Source organism: Glycine soja, chromosome 13 (assembly GCF_004193775.1).
Source record: "Glycine soja cultivar W05 chromosome 13, ASM419377v2, whole genome shotgun sequence".
Classification (NCBI taxonomy): domain Eukaryota; kingdom Viridiplantae; phylum Streptophyta; class Magnoliopsida; order Fabales; family Fabaceae; genus Glycine; species Glycine soja.
The window spans coordinates 24,677,738-24,697,587 of NC_041014.1; the positions used below are offsets into that span (position 1 = coordinate 24,677,738).

Here is a 19,850-nt window from a genome sequence, read left to right on the forward strand (position 1 = left end):
GAGGAGGGAGTTCAGCTGAATGGAGTGTTCCTTGAACATTAAGTTGTGCGATTTAAGAACCGATTTGAGGTTGGAGAGTTTGGATTCAACGTTGTCCAAATGAGTCATCATCCTTGTTTGCATACATTGAGGTGAACAAACCTCTCAATGAAAGCACCAATGATATGTTTTATATCTAAGGAGGGCTGCAAAATAAGAAAAAACAAGCAGAGAAAATGAAGAAAGATATGATAGCAAGTGCTCCCCCAAGTCAGAGAAAATTCTCTAGGCTCCTATTTTCATTTCCAAATTCATCCATATCCCCACAATCATTACCCCTTATCCTTATAATAGAATTCCCTCTAAGCAACTCTCTTCTCTAACTAACTTATTCCCTTCGCAAATAGTCTACTCTTAATTAGACCCATTTGCCCTCTTGGCCCTATGAACATAAACCTCAAAAAGGTTTATTCTCCTTGGGCCGGTTCCCATCATAATCCTTGCCGTCAAAAATTGTAGAGACTAAAACAGATTAAAAAATGTATGTGTAGTAATTAAAACATAAAAATTGTGCAGATAAATGAATTAAATGAGTAATTAAACTTAAATCTATATTTTTTTATCACTGGTTTTATTACAATTAGAAATTTCACTTGAATGGACTAGTGGACTGGGTAAATGCAGATAATTGGAGTCATATATTGTATTGTACAATGTACATGACCCCAAATCCTCAAAACCATGAAGGGCTAGGTACAAAACAACTTGTCACTCAAGTCAATTATGTCATAAAAACAAATTTTCTTAGTCACAAAAATGTTACACAAACAAGGCTTATCTAGGAAAGTACATGGTCGAATATATCTATCTACATTTCGTCAAGGATGAATATGGTACAAATACAATTATCAGTGGACCAAAGTTGTTTCATGTACATCCATTGATTGAACAACTTAGTTATCTGAGTAATGGAGTAAGCCAAAATCACAACCTTCCAAAGAAACTGCAATGTGATGCCTTTTAATTTCATTCTTTTTACAATACATCAGTGGTTTTGGTCTATATTCTTGTTATTCAACTCCTGGAGTGATGATCTTTGTCAAAAGCATCAAACTCCCACTCACATATCTCTTCTGCTGAGTCATCTTCGCTTAATTTATCAAGTTCTATTTCTATTTGTGATCTTCCAGTCACTGAGGGAGAGTTAATCACTCCATCTTGCTTGTGCTTATTAGCCATTGAGGGATGCGAAGGAGTTATGAAGGTTATTTGACTTGATGGTGTTTCTGACCTTACAGTTGGACTCTCAAGTTCCAGTTTTGGCCTCTCAATAGATTCAAATTCGCCTTTTATTTTCTCGATGGCATCAAACAGTTCTGTGACTATGTCAATGTCTTTTCTGTATCAAAATTGTAAATGTATAGGGAAACATCACTTGCATTAGAAAAACAAACAATGATAGATAGAGTGACCAGGGAAGAAACAAAGAACACAAAACAACATACCTGAAAATGCCTTCCTGTTGAATGTGAAATTGCTTCTTCATGGTGTCCACTATATTCAGAGTGGCTAAAAACTAACAAGTAGAATATGAAGTAAGCATTTGTTTAAGATCACCAAATCTTGCACTACAATGTGATTTACTTTTACCCTATTACGTCATCTCTCAAATAAAATTATCATACTTCTGAGAGGCATGGCAGATTTTCACTTCACATAATGGTATAAATTAAACATTGAAAAGAAAAATACCCTGGATTCGATATCCAAATATTCTTCTTCAAGATTTTTTCTTGGATTCACTAATTTCAAACCTTCATTGTCTGTTGCTGATGATATTCCTAACCTGATATAAATCAACAGTTAGAGGCATGGTATTTTACAAAATAGATAATTCAGAGAGGCAGGACACCATACCCTTGACTGGATCTTAAATTCTCCACAAGTATTCTTATTTGAGTAAGAGATAAACCCAAATTTTCCTATCATACATAAGCAAGTTGGTGATAAGAAGATAAGGAAAATCCAATATAATAAAGATAATGATCAATCTAGAATGATTTGTTACCTTGTAAGAATACAGAAGATGAACCACCAAATTCACAAAATGATCTCCATAGCTCTCTAGTTCAGCTCTTTTATGTGTAATGAAAAAATAGAAAATATTAATATTAATATTTTAAAACATATACTTTAAGGAACATAAGAGGAACTACTATGCCACAAATTGGTTTGCATAACTTTGAAGATTGTAATATTTTGATATTTATTTGATCATATTTGTTTTCCCATTGGCATTAAACTATAAGACATACTTGACCTGCTCCTCTTTTCTCTTTGTATGTGAAGCTTGAAAAACCCATGTGCTCTCTAGAAATTTGATCCATGTATCAACAACATTGGCTTCTACCGTATAAGAAGTAATGGCCCGCACCATCTCATCTTCCTAATATTAGAAAACTTCATAACAAAATATGACAAATAATAAAATGATTTACATCATATTATTAATTCTAATATAGCCCTCTAAACAATTTTTTTTCTCATGAAGACATGACCCTAAGGCATGAAATAAAATTTTGTACCTTTGTTTTTAAAAGTGCAATAATTTCATTGCTTGCCTCATCAAATTGCTCTCTTTCTTCTTTTGCATTGTGGAGGCGTACTCGTGCAGATGTCAACAAGTTGTTGACCTGTAATAATATTTCAGGCTTATGTAATGCCAGCAAAGGATAATAGAAATAGATCCATGAAGATCATACTAAAGACTGAGGATAGGAGGAAGGCACCGACTGCTAATTAATACAATCATGTATACACATACACAGTAAACTTTATATGGTTATATATCGAGCGGATGCAACAAAATAAAAAAGATGCAATTCCTGAGTTCAATTAAATGTTTTTAAGTGCCATAATTCAAGTATTCAAGGGGAGTCTGGAGGAAAAAAAAAGGACCTTTTTCAGTCTATCTTCAAGCTCATCTTTTTGCTTCTCAAGTTCTCCAATCTCCACAGCTAATTCCTGCAAAATATACTCTAGTCATTGCATATCTATTTAAAAAATAAGTATGATTCAGAAGTAAATTGATTCCTTCAAAATAAACTATTTATTTCTTTGGAGACATCATCATTCAAGCTCATACAACTTTTTTTTTATTGGAAAAAATATGTATATATTATATATATAAAATCAGTACAAGTAGTACTAATATTTGTACATTCCAATGTACATGTTGTCTATGTAAGATTATGGTATTGAAATATGCTTGAGATATTAGAATACCATAACCCCCATCTCTGAGCGCATTGGAATACCCATTACAAAAAGTATATATGGTCTAATCTCTCCCCTATACAAGAATATAGATTTAATATTACTGGACCAAAAGTGGAACGACAACTCAAAATCCTTATCTAAATATCTAAGCCACATCCAGCAGAAGAAAATTGCATCCTCGATCAATTTTTGTCCATTAAAATCCTCATTTGAGAATACAATTTTGTTTCTATGATTCCAAATGCACCATGAGAGGGCAACCCACCAAATCCACCATTTGTTTTGGACAATACCTGATGAATTACAATATGAATGTTGTAGAAAGTGTTCCTTAGGTGATGCAGGGAACACAGTTACAACCTCTGTCCATGCAAGGCTCTCCCACCATAAAGGCATTATTCTTTGGCAGCCAAAAAATATGTGGGACGTTTCCTCCTCATGACTCGAACAAAACAGGCAGTGGTAGTCATCTAGTTGTACATCCCTTCTCCTTAGGTTTTCTCTTTTTGGTAGTCTATCCCTAACCAGCCTCCAAACAAAGTGTGCTACCTTGCTTGGAATTTTCATTTTCCAAATTAGTATGAATGCCTCGTCTTCGTTCTCATTCGCCACAACTTCATTAAGCAAATGATATCCACTTCCCACTGAGTACAACCCACTCACATCCCCCTTCCAAATCCATATGTCTTGTTGATTAGGCCGAACCCTCAACTCCTCAATATCCTCTATAATACTAGCTGCTAGTTCCATCTCTCCTTCCAACATTATTTTTCACCACACAAAATTTCATTCCCATGATTCCCCCACCTCAAAGCCCATATGTTAAATAGTGTGATGTTGCTATTGAGATATATGATATAATCTCGGGTACTTCTCCATCAAAGATAACCCCTCCTCCCTCCACCTATCTTTCCAAAATTTTACCCGCGACCCACATCCTATATTCCACTTCACACCTTCATTGAGCCACCCACCTTCCTCCTTCGAACCGCACACAAAACACAAATCCTACCACCATATCGATTCCTTGTGGTTCCTCCTTACCTCATCTAAGTTTCTCCATCCCCCATACTTCAACTCCAAAACCTTTGCCCATAACTCGCTAATATGATGAAACAGGTTCCAGCGCCACTTACCGAGTAATGCTCGGTTAAAAGATGCAAGATCACGCACCTCTAGACCACCTTTCTCCTTAGGAAGACATATTGTCTCCCACTTCACCCACGTCAACTTCTTCTGATCCTCTCCTTCACCCCAAAGAAATGATCGTTATAGCCACACCAACTTATCCACCACCTTCTTAAGGACCCCAAAAAAGGAAAAAAAATAGGTATTAAGTTAAGGATTGACTTTATCAAAGTCATCCTTCTCCCAAAAGATAAGTTTCTTTATTTCCACTTTAAAAGTTTTCTCTCACACTTAGAGATAATCATACCCCATATCTCACTACACCTTGGTTTTCCCCTATGGGGATTCCCTTAGTAAGAAAAAGGCAATGACAAGAGTCTACAATTAAGGTATCTCGCAGCAGACTTAACCCATCGATCTAATCTCCTAAATGCCCCAAAATTGTTCTTAGCGAAATTTATTTTCAACCTTAACTCCACCAACTCAAAGCTCCTTAACATTGCTTTGATTGCCTTCACGTTGGACATGGTTGCTTCACCAAAAAATATTGTGTCATCAGCATATTGAAAAATGCTGATTACCACCTCATCGCTGCCTACCAGGAAACCTTTGAACAAACTTTTCTTTTGGGCCTCCCTCATTAGACCCATCAGACCTTCAACAACAATGTTGAATAAGAAAAGGGCTAATGGGTCTCCCTGCCCGAGTCCTCTTTAAGGAAAGAACTCATCAGTGGGACATCCATTCACCAAGACTGAGACAGAAGAAGACTTCATACACCAATCAATCCACATCACCCATTTCTCGTAGAAACTCATCCGTCTCAACATGTAGAGGAGGAAATCCCAAGATACAAAATCGTATGTTTTTTCATAGTCGACTTTGAAGACTAAACAACTTTTCATTCCCCTTTTTGCTTCATCAAAAGCCTCATTAGCAATCATCACGTTGTGCAAGAGATGTCTCCCCTCTATAAAGGCACTCTGTCGTTCATCAATGTGGTAGCCATGACTTTCTTGAGTTTTCTAGTTAGGATTTTCGCCACAATCTTGTAGATACAACCTATCAAAGAAATAGGTTTGTACTCGTTTATATTTTGTGGAACTTGTACCTTTGAAATCAAAGCCAAGAAGTATGCATTACTATCTTTCGGAAAGCATCCATTTGCATGAAATTTGTCCAAGAAATGCAAGGCATTCATTTTCATTATGTCCCAGAATTCCTTAATGAACTTAAAATATAGTCCATTAGGTCTTGGGCTTTTGGAGCTCCCACATTCCCACACTGTTGCCCTTACCTCATCCTCCTCAAATTTGGCCACCAATTTTGCATTTGCCTTGTGATTAATGGTCTTGAATTCTACACCATCCAGTCCTGGTCTCTTAAATGTTGATCCTTCAAACCTTCTCAAAAAGAATTGTTTGACTTCCTCTCTTACTCTATTTGTCTCCTCTACCTAACAACCGTCAATAAAAATCCCCTTCAACATGTTTTTGTGTCATTTCCAATTGACAGTCATGTGGTAGTATCTAAAGTTGCAATCACCCTTTTTAACCACTTTATTCTTGCTTTTTGCCTCATAATGGATTGTATTGAGTGCACTGCCACCCAAACTTCCTCTTGTAACTCCTTCCTCAGTCAAGTCCTTATCCTCCCCTTTCTTTTCCATCTCATTGAGTTTTTGCTCTACCCTCTTTAACTTCTACTGAATATCCCCAAATTGCTCTTTGTTCCACACTTTTAATCTTCGTTTCAACAACTTCAATTTTTCTTTTAATACAAAGCCTCCCCACCCTTGTACTGAGCTCTATCTCCAACATTCCCGAACTGTCTTCCTAAAAGATTTATCTTGAAACCAGCAGTCTAGAGTCTTGAAAGACTTTGAACCCCAGTAAGCAATGACTGATTTCAGCAGAATTGGACAATGTTCTAAGTAATTCCTATCCAATATGAATTGTGTACTTCCACTCCATTTAGAAAACCATTTAGCAGACACAAGAACCCTATCCAGCCGACTTTTAGTTGTCCCGTTTGGCCAATATCAAGTGTATTTACGACCTACACTAGGCACATCCTCAATTTCTAGGTCCGCTATCCAATCATTAAATTTTGTCATGATCCCCCATCCTTGCTCTCTTTGGCTAGCCCCCACTCGTTCTAACTGTTTCCTTACACAGTTGAAATCGTCGATTATGCACCGTTATTTGTTCTGACTTGCACTTCTTAGCTGTTTAATCTGACCCCATAAGTTTCTTTTCAAATTTGCATCGCAAGAGGAGTATATATTTACAATAGTGATTTTTTTGCCATTGCCTTTCCAAGTTCCTTCTAGTAAAATAAATCTGTTGCCAATAACCTTCTTCTCTAACACAAAAGATGATTCACTCCATACGGACAAGATGCCTCCAACACTATTCACTATTGGATTAGTTTTCCCTTTCACCTCGGAATCCCCCATAAAGCCTGATACACAATTTTGTCCACCATTTCCTTCTCCTTGTGTTTGGATCAGGAATTTCAAATTTTCAAGGAATTTGATTTTAATTTTCTTCATTTTTCAAATGTGTTTTGTTTAGATAAATCAATTCAAATTTCTTCCCTTTTGAATTCTTTGTTTGGATAGGACAATTCAATTTTCTCCATATGAAAAATTTTAATTTTATATTTTAAATAGATGAAATTTTAATATTAAACTTTATAGAAAATAAACACAATCTAATTTTGAAATATTAATTAAAAAATATTTTCAATTTTTAATAATTTATAAATACAAAATATTGATAATTTTAACTAGGGTTGTTTTGTCTGACCACAACCAGTGATGTTTTTAAACTGACATCAACCAAGGTTATTTTTCAGTCGACATCAAATAGAATTTTTTTGTCAAAGTATGCCAGAAATATTTGTTAATTGACGTCAGTCGGAACTATTTTTTGCTAACGTTGTTTGAGTCTATTTTTCAGCCGATGTTGGCTAGATTTTTTTACCAACGTCGACTAGGGTTCGTTTGGCCAACACTGGCTAGGGTCTTTTCAACATTGACCGAAAAATCCCTAGTCGAAGTTGGCTAAAAAATAGCTCTGACAGATGTCGACCGAAAAAACTCTAGTGGATGTCGATTGTAAGAACCTAGTCGATGTCGACTAAAAATAGTTATGCCCGATGTCAATCAAAAATACCTAACTAGTGTTAGCAGAAAAAATCTTAGCCAACATCAACCAAAAAACCTAGCTAATGTGGTTAAGAAATAGCTTTGGCTAATGTCAGCCAGAAAACCCTAGTCGATGTTAGCAAAAAAATCCTAACCGACATCGGCTAAGAAAATCTAGTTGACATCAGCTAAAACACCCTAGCTAACATCGGCTAAAAAATAACCCTAACTGATATTGGCTAAAAAATAGCTTTGGCTGATGTTGGCTGGAAAAACCTAGCTGACGTCAACTAAAAAACCCTAACAGGTGTCTACTCAAAAGTTAGTTATGACCGATGTCAGTAGAAAAAATCTAGCTAACGTCGGCCAAAAAAATTATTAGTCAATATCAACTGAGAAAACCTGGATGACAACGACCAAAAAAATCCTTGGCCGACGTTAGCAAAAATTTCCCATGACTGACGTCAGTGAGAAAATAATCCTAACTAACATCATCTAAAAAAAATGTTAGCCGATATCAACAAAAAATAACTTTGGTTGACATCATACAAAAAAATTCTAACCAAAAAAACATCGGCCAACGTCAATGAAAAACAACTTATGTCGATATTGGCCGTAAAAACTTTGGTCACCCGTAGTTGTGAGTGTTGAGCGAGAAAGAGTCGCGAGCAAGAACGTGAGTTAGAATGAGCATCTCCGAAAAAAGAATTTCAAATTCTATATTTTTTGAGAGAATTTGAAATCTCACTGTTTTAGTCAATCAAAATGATTCATAAAAATATCAAAAATTAAATCTCTTTCAAATATTCTATCCAAACAAGCTATTTTATCATGAATCATTTTAAATTCCTTAAAAAAATGAATTCCCTTGTTAAATTGCTCTATCCAAACATACTATAGTTTTCTATAAGTATAGCATATCCTCTTGCTCCTTCACCACCAAATTCTTTACTACTCCCCATTTAATTCCCTCCCCTAAACGTCTAATATTATAGGTAAACTATCTTCATTGATCACCCATCCTTCTTCCTAGCTTCTCAAGTTCAGATTTGTCTCTTCCATCTAAAATAACCATTTTGGACAACATTCCATTTTCTTCCTTCCCAAAACCGATTCCGATGTTTTTAGCCAATTCACATGTACTTGCAGCTTCCATCATTACTTCACAACTTCTCGGGCTCTTATACATTGAGCTTCAAGTTGAACCTTTAGTATTCGCCACTTTGGCATAAGTATTCCACATAGAAACTTCTTTTAGGCCACTTCCTCCATCCAAAGTAGGAGAATCAGGCCTTAAAAAGTTTGTTGGTCCAACATCAATACTCTCAATGTCTTTACAAAGATTGGTGTCTTCATTGGTTTCTTTTTCTCCTTCTACCACACCGGGCTCATTTTCCCCTTTGAATTTGGGAGTTGCTAGGTGCACCCAGCAATTATGTGATAAGACAAAACTGCCCTTGTTTAAAAAACGCGATTTTGAACTGCAGAAGAACCTTCTTCCGTGGATTCCTGTGGAAGAACTTCTTCTGCCAAATGACACAGAAGAAGGTTCTTCCGCGAGATCGCACGAAAGAAGGTTCTATATACCTGTAATTCTCTCTATTTTCGAGCTTCATAATTTCATGATTTCATGCTCATACAACTAAAAACTATAAGGGAAGAAGAAGTTGTCCATTTCCAATATAAGGGCATGCCACAAGTCTCTAGAGGATTTATAATGACTCTTACATATAACCTACCAATGAATGATGACCAACAGGAATTGAATTCAAGATTTTTTTGTCAGCATTGTTCAACACTAAGATTGAATTCAAAAAAAATTTTGGCAGTGCTGTTCAATCTTAACAGTTAAGCCAACCTTTATTGCCAAAAGAAGAATCTATTTAGAGGACTCTACTATTTAGATTGACCAGTTCCTTTAGTGAGAGTTTTCATGTGGTCTTAATTATATCTACAATAAGATAAAACTATTGGCTGCTTTTGAGGAGAATGTACCTTTTCAACTTGGCTAACCTCGTTGGATTTAGTTACCCGAAAATGAAGTGCTTCTTCTTTTTGAGATCTGGTTGAGAACAAAATATGCAACAGAATTTAAGAGAAAAAGTTCTTAAAAAAATCAGTCAAGGTCAACATTTTTCATCTGTTTGGTGTTAACTTTCAACTAGCCAAATAGCAATGACATGCATCACGCATCAACATGTTACACATTTACAAAAGCCATATGCATCAAAAAGAGCTGAAAGTATGTTCAGTACCTTTGCATGATACTTAACAAAGGCACAGGTGCTGCACAAGCACAACACATAAAAGAAAGAAGCTTTTCTTTTTCTTTTTTATTTATTTATAATAAACTCATAATAACTGTTTCTGGCACCTGTTTTCTGTAATGCGAGTCTCAGCTTTTGTGCTAGAATTTGCAAGAGACTCTGATAAAACTTTCAATTTGTCAACCTGCAAGTGATTCAATCATACATCATCAACCAGAATAAAGTGTGACACCAAATGCAGGAACCTAAGCATCTCTGCACTAGGAATAAAAAGATTATGCTTGCTTGCAGACGCTGATGAGTATTAATAATGAACAATACAATACATAGTTCAGAAAACGATATTGTATTCAGATTTTAAAATTCTCAAAGCTTATAGTAAAGAATTGATAAAAGTTAAATTACATATTATGGGAGTTTCTGGAAAGTAATAGATCTTAGACAAGCCTGATACAGAAAAATTATCACAAACGTATGTATCCCACAGGCATTGGTGTGAGATTAATCCCTTCTCAGCGTGGTGATTACAAGATTCAGACCCCTAGCATTGTAGCTGAAGTTTGCCTAGGGTCAAAGCTCATCACTACAGAAACCAATCACTATTGGATTTCAAAGCCCCTTATTTAATGAATAGAATGAACAATTTCACATAATACAGTATCAATTTTGAATGTTATATACATTCTTTTAAATGAAGCTTGAAGAAACAATAACTTGCAGAAATATGATGCTTCGGGAGTAAAATATATGCATTAAACAAAAACTACAGAAAATCACTGTGCAAGACCTTATCAGCATGAAGTTGTGGAGAATCACCATAGCTAAAGTATTTCTTTTTCAGTAAGAGTTCCTCCAATGTAGAACACATTTGAATTGTTACCATAGCTTCATCAAGAGCCTGAAATTAAACCAAAATGCTCAATTACCACTAACAAATACATTTACATATAAATACACAATCTTGAACCTAATAAATGGTGCCTAAAATATCCTCATAAGCCGTATATGAAGCTCATGTATAGTTTTAAAATCTAAGGCATTAATCTAAAAGCAAAAACTTTTAGGTAGATATATAAGGATTATTAGTTATGGCATCACTAGAAAGAAACAGTAATCTTGTATCCATGTGTTAGCAAACAGAAATTCCAAATCACTAGAACCTATGAAACTAATATTTTTAATATAACCGTTTACCCCTTAACTTCGCCATAACATAAGCCAAAAAACATTAGCAAACATGAAGAATGAGCTTGTAAAAACCGTCACTATTGACATCATTATTACATTAAACACTCTAATTTTATTCCATAAAATAGACCTTATAATTTTCTTTTCAAAGAAAAGTAAAGTCCATGAGAAATTGGTTAGGGATAAAGTGATATTCTAACAATCATTTTTGTGCCCTTGCATTTGATAAAACCTCTATTATATTTGAATTCTTATTATAACAAGATATTTTTCAGTTAACAAAGGATTGGATGGAAACAACTTGGAGAAAAAGTAAACAGCATGTGTAAACTAAAATCAAAGTAGGACAAGAGCATCCTTTTAGACATGCATCCACACACCCATAGACTCATAGTTGTTTCAGTTGTTTGATTGGAAGGTTCAACTATACCCACTGCCTTCCTAGACAAAAAATCCAGAACAAGCTTGAACACACATGTTTCACTAAATTTCCTTGCATAGTGAAGGAATAACAGCATTAACAAGAAACCAAGCACAAAAATTAATATGTTAATGAGACAATGAAAAGGTTAAGGTGAAAAACTAAATTCACATTTATATAAACCACACATACAGAAACTGAAACTTCTATCCAAATTATTAAGGACCAAAACCATACTCAAGATATAGCACACGACAAGACTTTGTCCAAAAGAATTCAAGATGCAAAATTATGTCTCCGGTGAAACACAAATATTACCAGGAAAGCTTTAAAGCTTATAACGGACCAACCTAGAAACACGTTAATATAAAATATCCTCATGTTTCACCAATAAAATATTACACCATATACACGACAACAATATGAGTTTCCGTGTGCAAGTGGATGGGCATGCAGTTGCGCCATTGTACCGCAGGATATAAGAAATGCAAGCTGACCTCTATTGCTGCAGTTGCTTTAGGTGAATTTACAAAATTTCCATCTTGGCTGTCTGCCTTCATATTCTCAATTTTTTCCTTCAGGTTGCATGCTTCAACTTCTATTCTGAGAGAGGAGAATGTATAACATAGGAGAAAAGAATAATACTCAAGTCTTAGCCATGGTCTGAAGCATTATAGATCAAGATTATGCAATGTCTATGGAAGTAGGGAAAATATTTTAACATACACGGCATTGGTTGAAAGTTTTAGAACCCAATAATTTATTCCAGAATTTAGACTTCTGTACATGCTTAATTAAACATTAAATGCCAAAATATATTCAGGGAGAACTTGTTTACTTGGTTATGGCTCATTAAGCACATAAGGGCATACAAATACTAATTATGTAAATAAAAGAATGAGGAGCCTTAAATGTGCTATTTATAACTAAGTAAACAGTGTATCTCTGACAAATTGAAACCAAATACAGTACATCACGGTAAACTCTATTATTAGTGTAATATAAATAATAAGTGATGCTCTAATTGATCAAACATGAACAGAACAAGCAATTATAAAGAAGCACATTCCATAACCCTGCATGCAGAGGTGAACAATGGTTGTAAGTACTGGTATGCTATAACCCAAACATACATCAACTAAGTTCAAATAAGATATCAGCTGGAAATAAACAACCAAACAAACAAAGAAACAAACATCAATAAAGATATGTTTTTGCAACAACCTGATTAGATCAGCATTTACTTTCAGCCCTGAAATTGCATTTTGGACATATTGAAGTAGCTCTTCTCGCTTTGCCTGTTAAAAAAAATGCTGAATTGGAAATATGTGTAGGTACCAAATAAGTGCATATAACTCCAGTAGCATTCTTCTAAAATGTGTAAAAGCTCAATACTTTTACTAAGTCAGATATTGTAGCTAGAGCACAAATTACAAACAATAAATCAAGATATAGTGGGAGAAAACTTTTTAGGCAACAAAATTGACTAGATGTTAGATTGAAAAGCCAGATAGGAATACTACATTTAAAGTAACCTGCTATAAAATCACACTAGTAACCTCCTCAAATTGAAACAGAAAAATCAGCAATCATATTGTATGTAATGGCAAGATTAATGTCAGGGCAGAACTTTACCAAAAACAATGCAGGGGCAACTAAGTTACTAATGTTTTTTTTTGGGGCTTACCAAAAAGGGTCTAAATGTATACTAAACTCTTTAAATCTGATTTACCAATTAAAAGAAATCCTTCAGATGTGGATGATTAGGACAACAAAAGTTGAAACATGTACATAAACAAGGTCTTAAAAGAGTGTATTTGCTTGTCAAAAGCTGAAGAAATGTTCCCCAAAACTGTATATATGATTAACTGGTTGGGCGTGTGGCCTCCAATCTCTGTCATTTGGGTTCTTTATTACCCCATATAGTACAAAACTATCACTATATATGTTGGTAGAGTCAAGATTAAGGAAAATAGTGAGAATCTGTAGCCTAAATACAGTTAAAACTAACAACAAGAAGCCTTATCTTAACATATATCTAACAATACCAAAGGGAAAAAAATTTGGTTGGGGGGGAAATAAATCTCTAGGGGGAGCATGAACCTCTCCTCTTGGCCCCTGACACATTCTGCCACAAGGTAAGGTGTATAATTTATATACACAACTGACGCTGATTTAGAGCTGTGTAAGCCATCTGCCTTTAATCTTAAGTGAGTTAGAGATGCCATTAGGGCCCATTGTTTATTAGCATATAAAGTCTGGTGTCTGAGAAAAGTTGACAAGGAGCACCAAATACATTACAAACATGAACTGGCAAATCAAAGCATCTAGTTAGAATATATGAAAATATCATATCTTAGACTATCCTCTAAGATTACTTTTGCTATTTCCTCATTATCTCTTAGGATTCTTTACCACATTTTACTTATCGTATCATGATTAGTCTCGCTAGTTAGCAAGGATTATGATTAGCATAGATAAGGGTTAGTGTTCTAGGTTTTACAAACACACCAACACATAAATACATTGTCATACATCCATTAATACCATTATACTAACATCATTACCAGCACTTCAACTTCATATCCAGAAAATGCTTTTGCCAAATCCTGTACACTGGATAACAAGGCAGTATGTTCTTCCTTTCCTCCTTTAATACAGAGTCTGCATAAGTATAAACATACCAAATTAGAAGCAGTTTTTTAAGCAAGCCATTTCTAATCTGCCAACCAGTAACTTTCTAAGATGGTGTCAAAGCTTATCCAAGATCCACTAAACAAGCCACCCACCGTGTTATCCACGCATTAAGCCCAAAAGTGCTGGGTGTGAGAAGGTGTATTGAAAAAAACTCAAGTCTCACAATGGCTAGAGATAGTGCCAAGATAGAGTATATAAGTGGAAGGCAACCCTCACCCTAAGTTGGGATTGAGTTAGGTCCAAACCCACATTCGAAGAGTTTTCAACCAATATTTGTCTGCAGATATATTCAGTTTAAGGAAAGAAAATTTAAAAACACAGAGACAAAATTACCCATATATCTCTGAAAGTAGTGAAACTTCTTCCTCATTTGGTGCATCAAGAATCTGAGTCACACAAAAGAGGTAACCTGCGGTTAAGTTCCATAAATCAGCAAATATAAAGCTCAGCCTCTGTATATAAAATATCATTGAAAATAGACTATTTATAAAGAATCATATCAAAAGTCACAACACAATACTTTTTTTTCAGCAATAAAATACTAGTAGTTTAAAGATTGAGATATATCCAGAATTTTTCCTGCAATGGCATTCGATTAAAATTAAGAAATATATATTTTCATTTTCATTTGGGAAATACAAGCACGCTCTTAATTTGATTGTGAATTTTTACAAGCATACACGGTCAAACCTAACCCATAGGAACATGGAAAACCGCTAGAGAAAATTGGTACTGTGGCAGTTATAGATAGCATTGCTTCAACTCACCATTGACATCGTTATGCCCTCAAGAGCTTGACTGGAAAGAAAGACATCGCGGAAATTTTTCAGTTCATCCGGAGCAGCAGGGTCTACATAGTAAATCTGTCCACCAGTTATATACTATGAGCATGAATTACTAAGAAGTAAATAGTAGATGAATAACAAAAGTTACAAAAGCATTCTATTGGTAAATGCAAATATGTGAGCTAGCTTTCGGAAAGGCAAAAATAAAACAAACTTTTAACAGAAATAATGAAAACAGCATAGGTTTCACAAACCAAAGTGGGTTGTGGTGTAGGTGAATCCTTGGATTCATCATGAAGAAACTCGTTGTCTTGATCTTTAGCCTTGGTTCCATTGCAGGTAACAGTAAGTCTCTCAACTTCCCTAAGTGCAACTAGCCATCTTCTTAGCAACTGAACTCTCTCTATCCCTCTACACGAAACAGAAACTTCTTCTAACCGTTTTACAGTGTGCTTAAAACTTTGCATATTCCGAGCCACCTGTTCAATAAAACCATTCATATTACAGAAACCACATTCAAGAAAGAAAGAGTATAATAGGCATGTACTTTCCCTGTAAAAGTTTGTACATTCTCAACCAATCAAAAATCATCCTTACTTCAACTTTTTAAGATAGTCATTATAAAAATCAATAAACTTTCCTTACATGTGGTCGATTTGTGATTAGATGCATTATTTATTCGAGAAATAACGCTCTCAAAAAACAAAATTAAAATAACAACTTCAAAGCATGATCTTTTAAGGCCCAATCTAGAGATTTCTTACACTGCAAGGTACCATAGCCAAGGTGAAAACTTTATCCCGAACCCAGAATTAAAAACGAAAAGGGTAAAGGAAAAATGTATTTTTTTATAAAAGGGGTAAGGCTGATCGTTGTTACAATGCGATCTTGGATGATTCTGGCACCGCCGGCGACGGCGTTGCTTGCATGGAGCACGACGGAGTCGGCGTAGGTACGAACGGCACGTCCGAAATTGCTTTGCCCACCTTCCACCGCTTTGTTCACCGCTGACCTTACCCATGACATTCTTCTTCGCTCTTCACCAACTTTTTTTTTTTTTTGCTTAATAAAAAATATATAAATTCTCTTGCTCTGTTTTTCTTTGTAATGGTGTATAGATGAAAAATGGGAAAAGAAAGTGTATCTGTGTGTTTGTCTGTTTTTTTTATGCTGACAAACAAAATGAAAAGAATGGGAGGTGAGGGTGATGATTTTTGTGGCACGTGTGAGAAATAATGCAATGGCGAAAGGAGGAAGAAGTCGGCAAATTTACTGTAGGGGACCACTTTTAAAAAGTATTTACGGATTGGGGTTCCTTTTTAAAGAAATTGCAGGGGGGGTCTGATTTGTGGTGGATGCCGCCAGCAGCATCAGCGAGATAGCTGGTGCCGCCAGTAGCTTTGGCGGGACAAAATAAAATAAAATTAATTTATATATTTTTTCCTAGCTGATGCCGCCAATCACTTAAGCGGGACCGCAACCCGCCAATGCAAATGGCGGGACACATGCTGAAGAAGCATGCCGCCAATACAAATGACGGTACAAATTTATTATTTAAGCACACACTCACAAAAAAAAGGATTCCATTGTTAATATACTACAAATTTTGTTGCATGTAAACAAAAGACCGTCATTTGTCAAGGTTTTTTTTTATATAAACTAAATGATTAATTAATAATATTATTTTACTAAAATATCTTTATTTTTTTCAATTTCTTTAAATATGTTATTAAATATTCGAAGATTATAATAATAAGTATATATTAGGAGACAAACCTAAAAATTTAAAATAAAAATTTTAATGTTTTATTAAAAATTGAATACACAGTTAATATGATTTTTTAAATGTCAAAAGTCAATCAATTTAAATGAAGAATATTTATTATCTATTATTATCGTATTCTTGTCTTATTTTTTTAATAAATTTTAATGTAACTTTTAGTCGAAACTTTTATTCATTAATTTCTTAATTATTTCCTTTAAAACACTGATTACGTGAACTTCGTAAGTTAAAACTCTCTTAAATATGCAATGTTAGGGATAAACTTTCTCATTTATTCCTTGTTTATTTTGGCCTATCTATCTAAACAAATAGTAAGATTTATTAATAATTCTTCTAGACATAAACAGGAATAAATATTATTACTTATTTTACTATTAGTATTTTATATGATCTAAATCTGATTAAATTTGCTAGTAATAAAATGAATGGCTGCTACTTTGAAGCAGTCTCGTGAAGTGAAGCACGTGTTTTTATCAGCATTCCTGTGTAGACTTGAGTGAGTGAGTGCTTAAATTATATTATCTGCAGCAATAATAAAAACATTGTGCATGTACCGCCATTTGTATTAGCGGCATGCTTGTTCAGCATGTGTTCCGCCACTTACATTGGCGGGTTGCGATCCCGCTTAAGCCATTAGCGACATTAGCTAGGAAAAAATATATAAATTAATTTTGTTTTATTTTGTCCCGCTAATGCTACTGGCGGCACCAGCTATCTCGCTGATGTCGCTGGCGGCATCCACCACAAATCAGACCCCCCCTGCAATTTCTTTGAAAAGGGACCCCAATCCGTAAATATTTTTTAAAAGTGGCCCCCTACAGTAAATTTGCCGGAAGAAGTCACCTCAACGTTCATTGCTTTTGGTGACATCAAGTTCGATTCCTCTGCCTTCAGTTTCGCTTTAGTGTTTTCTCTAAATCCATTATTATTGTTGCTCCTTCTCCTTGCCCTGTCTTTCATTATTTTCGGGTTAATTAAGTTTTATTCTTCAACGGGGATTAAAATTGTTGTTCTCTAAATTATTTTTAAAAAATATTTGGTTACTAAAGAATTTATCGTTATTAAAAATAATTATATCTTTTATTAAGTAATGAAATATTATGAAACACGATATATTGAATACTATGTGTATGTCACAAACATGACACATAAATTTTATTATATTTAAATAAATAATTAAAATATTATGATACTAAAATATAAAAGGAAAAGATAAGAGTCATTTTTTAACTCATTATTCTCATTAATAATTTTTAGTGATATTCGTTATCATTTAAGTAAACACTTAACAAAAAATTATTAACGCTATGAACTATTTATAATAAAAAAAAATTTACAAACCAAATTTTTTTAAAAAAAATAATTTAAAAACCAAAAGTTTAAAACTTCTTTTGAAGAATAAAAACTTAATTAATCCTAATATTTATATATTTTCGTTTTGTCTACAGTCGTACATTACTTATATTCTTCACAAACATGTAGGATTTCCAACTAAGATATTCTTGTAACTATAATTTTTTCCCCTGCCAAATGCCCACACTAAAGGTAATCCTCTTAGAGTATTGTAGCACACTTATGGATGATAATTAAAAAGTTTGAATCTAATCATAACTACCTTAAACAAAATCACACACATATCATGAACTATGATAGGTTAACAGTGTAGAAAATATACACCCACAATGTGTAACAATTAAACTCATTTCTTTATAATAAATTACTTCTTATAGGCTCATATATTAGTAAAATTAATTAACTTGTGTGTTAATTAAGAAAGTTAGAATATCATTTAATTCTATTAATCACATTTAAAAAAAACTTCTAAAATATCATTAATTGAAACTTAATATCAAAAATATAAAAAAAAAACATTGAAAATAGAATCTCCATGTTGGAAGGAAAATATCACATTATGTGCGCTCATAGTCTCCAATGAGAATTAATCATTGCTTTCCGTGCTGAATATTTCGTATCAATACCATGATAAAAAAAAAATGAAATCTCAATTAATTAAAAGATATTCTTGAAATGATATCATTGAATTAAATAAGATAAAAAAAAAATAGTTAAATTTTACTTATATATTTAAGTAAACAAAAAAAACATTTATAATTGAGTTCAAAAGAAATATATCTTGAATGTTGTCATCATATATATCACATATTATTCAACCATAAGTTCTCAATCATTTTAGATATCATTAGACAATACAACTATGACAATATACATGTTTTGGCAACCATAACACCACGTAGTTTAGTCATTATCCTTATTTGTTGTATATTGCCATTGCATTGCTTGTCTTTATATTAGAATTTAAAAAAAACAACTCAAATCATTTATTGTTAAAACTATTCATGAAATAAGTTTTTTTTCTCAATATTATATTTTTTTAACTTCTATAACCAATTCTCATAAATGCATGATTCTTGTATTGACATTAATGTTCTTTGAGTATTTTTTATTTTTTTGTATTCTTTCTTTGAGTAATGTAATTGACAGCTGAATTACAATTGCAAATATAACAAAATTTGAAGTATTCAAAAATTTAAATATGATAGATTATTTTTTATGAGAAACAATTTTACTCAAGCAAGACTATTATCAGAAAAAAAATCTCTCTCTCTCTCTCTCTCTCTCTCTCTCTCTATATATATATATATATATATATATATATATATTACAACTATATATACAAAAGTGAGATTTTATTTGTAATTTAGTTTTAAAGAAAATATCATGAGAAGAAAATATTTTTATGAGTGCTAAGAGTAAATCTAGACCATATAATTAAATATGAATGGTCAAAATTTAATGTCATATGATCCCTTAAAAAATATGTAATTTTTTAATATTAAATTTTAACTCTTCATATATGATTATATAGTCCAGATTTAATCATCTTATTTTCATATAAGATATTTCTTCTCATAAAATGTCCTTTAATTCTAAGTCTCTTATTTTTATGATTTTTGGTTTCTATTATTTTTTTGTGTATTATTTGACTTGAAAATATATTTAATAACTTATAATCTTATTGGCATTAATGTGTTTTAGGATGATTCGATATTTGTGTTGGCTCTTTTTCAGTATTGATTTTTATTGATTTTTTCACTATTGAACAATTTCATCTCGGTAAATTTATTGAATTATTTTTAAGTATTATTCTTTC

The 19,850-nt window shown here is 33.4% G+C and overlaps 1 protein-coding gene across 1 annotated transcript; it reads right to left on the reverse strand.

Annotated features, from left to right (window-relative positions):
* Positions 1-763: 763 nt before the first annotated feature.
* LOC114381837 lies at positions 764-16,144 on the reverse strand. The gene is made up of 18 exons (XM_028341062.1): positions 15,775-16,144; positions 15,150-15,374; positions 14,878-14,973; positions 14,444-14,496; positions 13,981-14,077; positions 12,638-12,711; positions 11,911-12,016; positions 10,592-10,702; positions 9,912-9,988; positions 9,533-9,599; positions 2,938-3,003; positions 2,565-2,672; positions 2,295-2,425; positions 2,048-2,114; positions 1,897-1,961; positions 1,732-1,825; positions 1,485-1,555; positions 764-1,378 (listed from the first exon to the last, which is right to left on the reverse strand). The coding sequence occupies exons 1-18, from the start codon at positions 15,919-15,921 to the stop codon at positions 1,054-1,056; spliced, it is 1,980 nt and encodes a 659-aa protein (XP_028196863.1). The 5' UTR covers positions 15,922-16,144; the 3' UTR covers positions 764-1,053.
* Between the last annotated feature and the right edge of the window lie 3,706 nt (positions 16,145-19,850).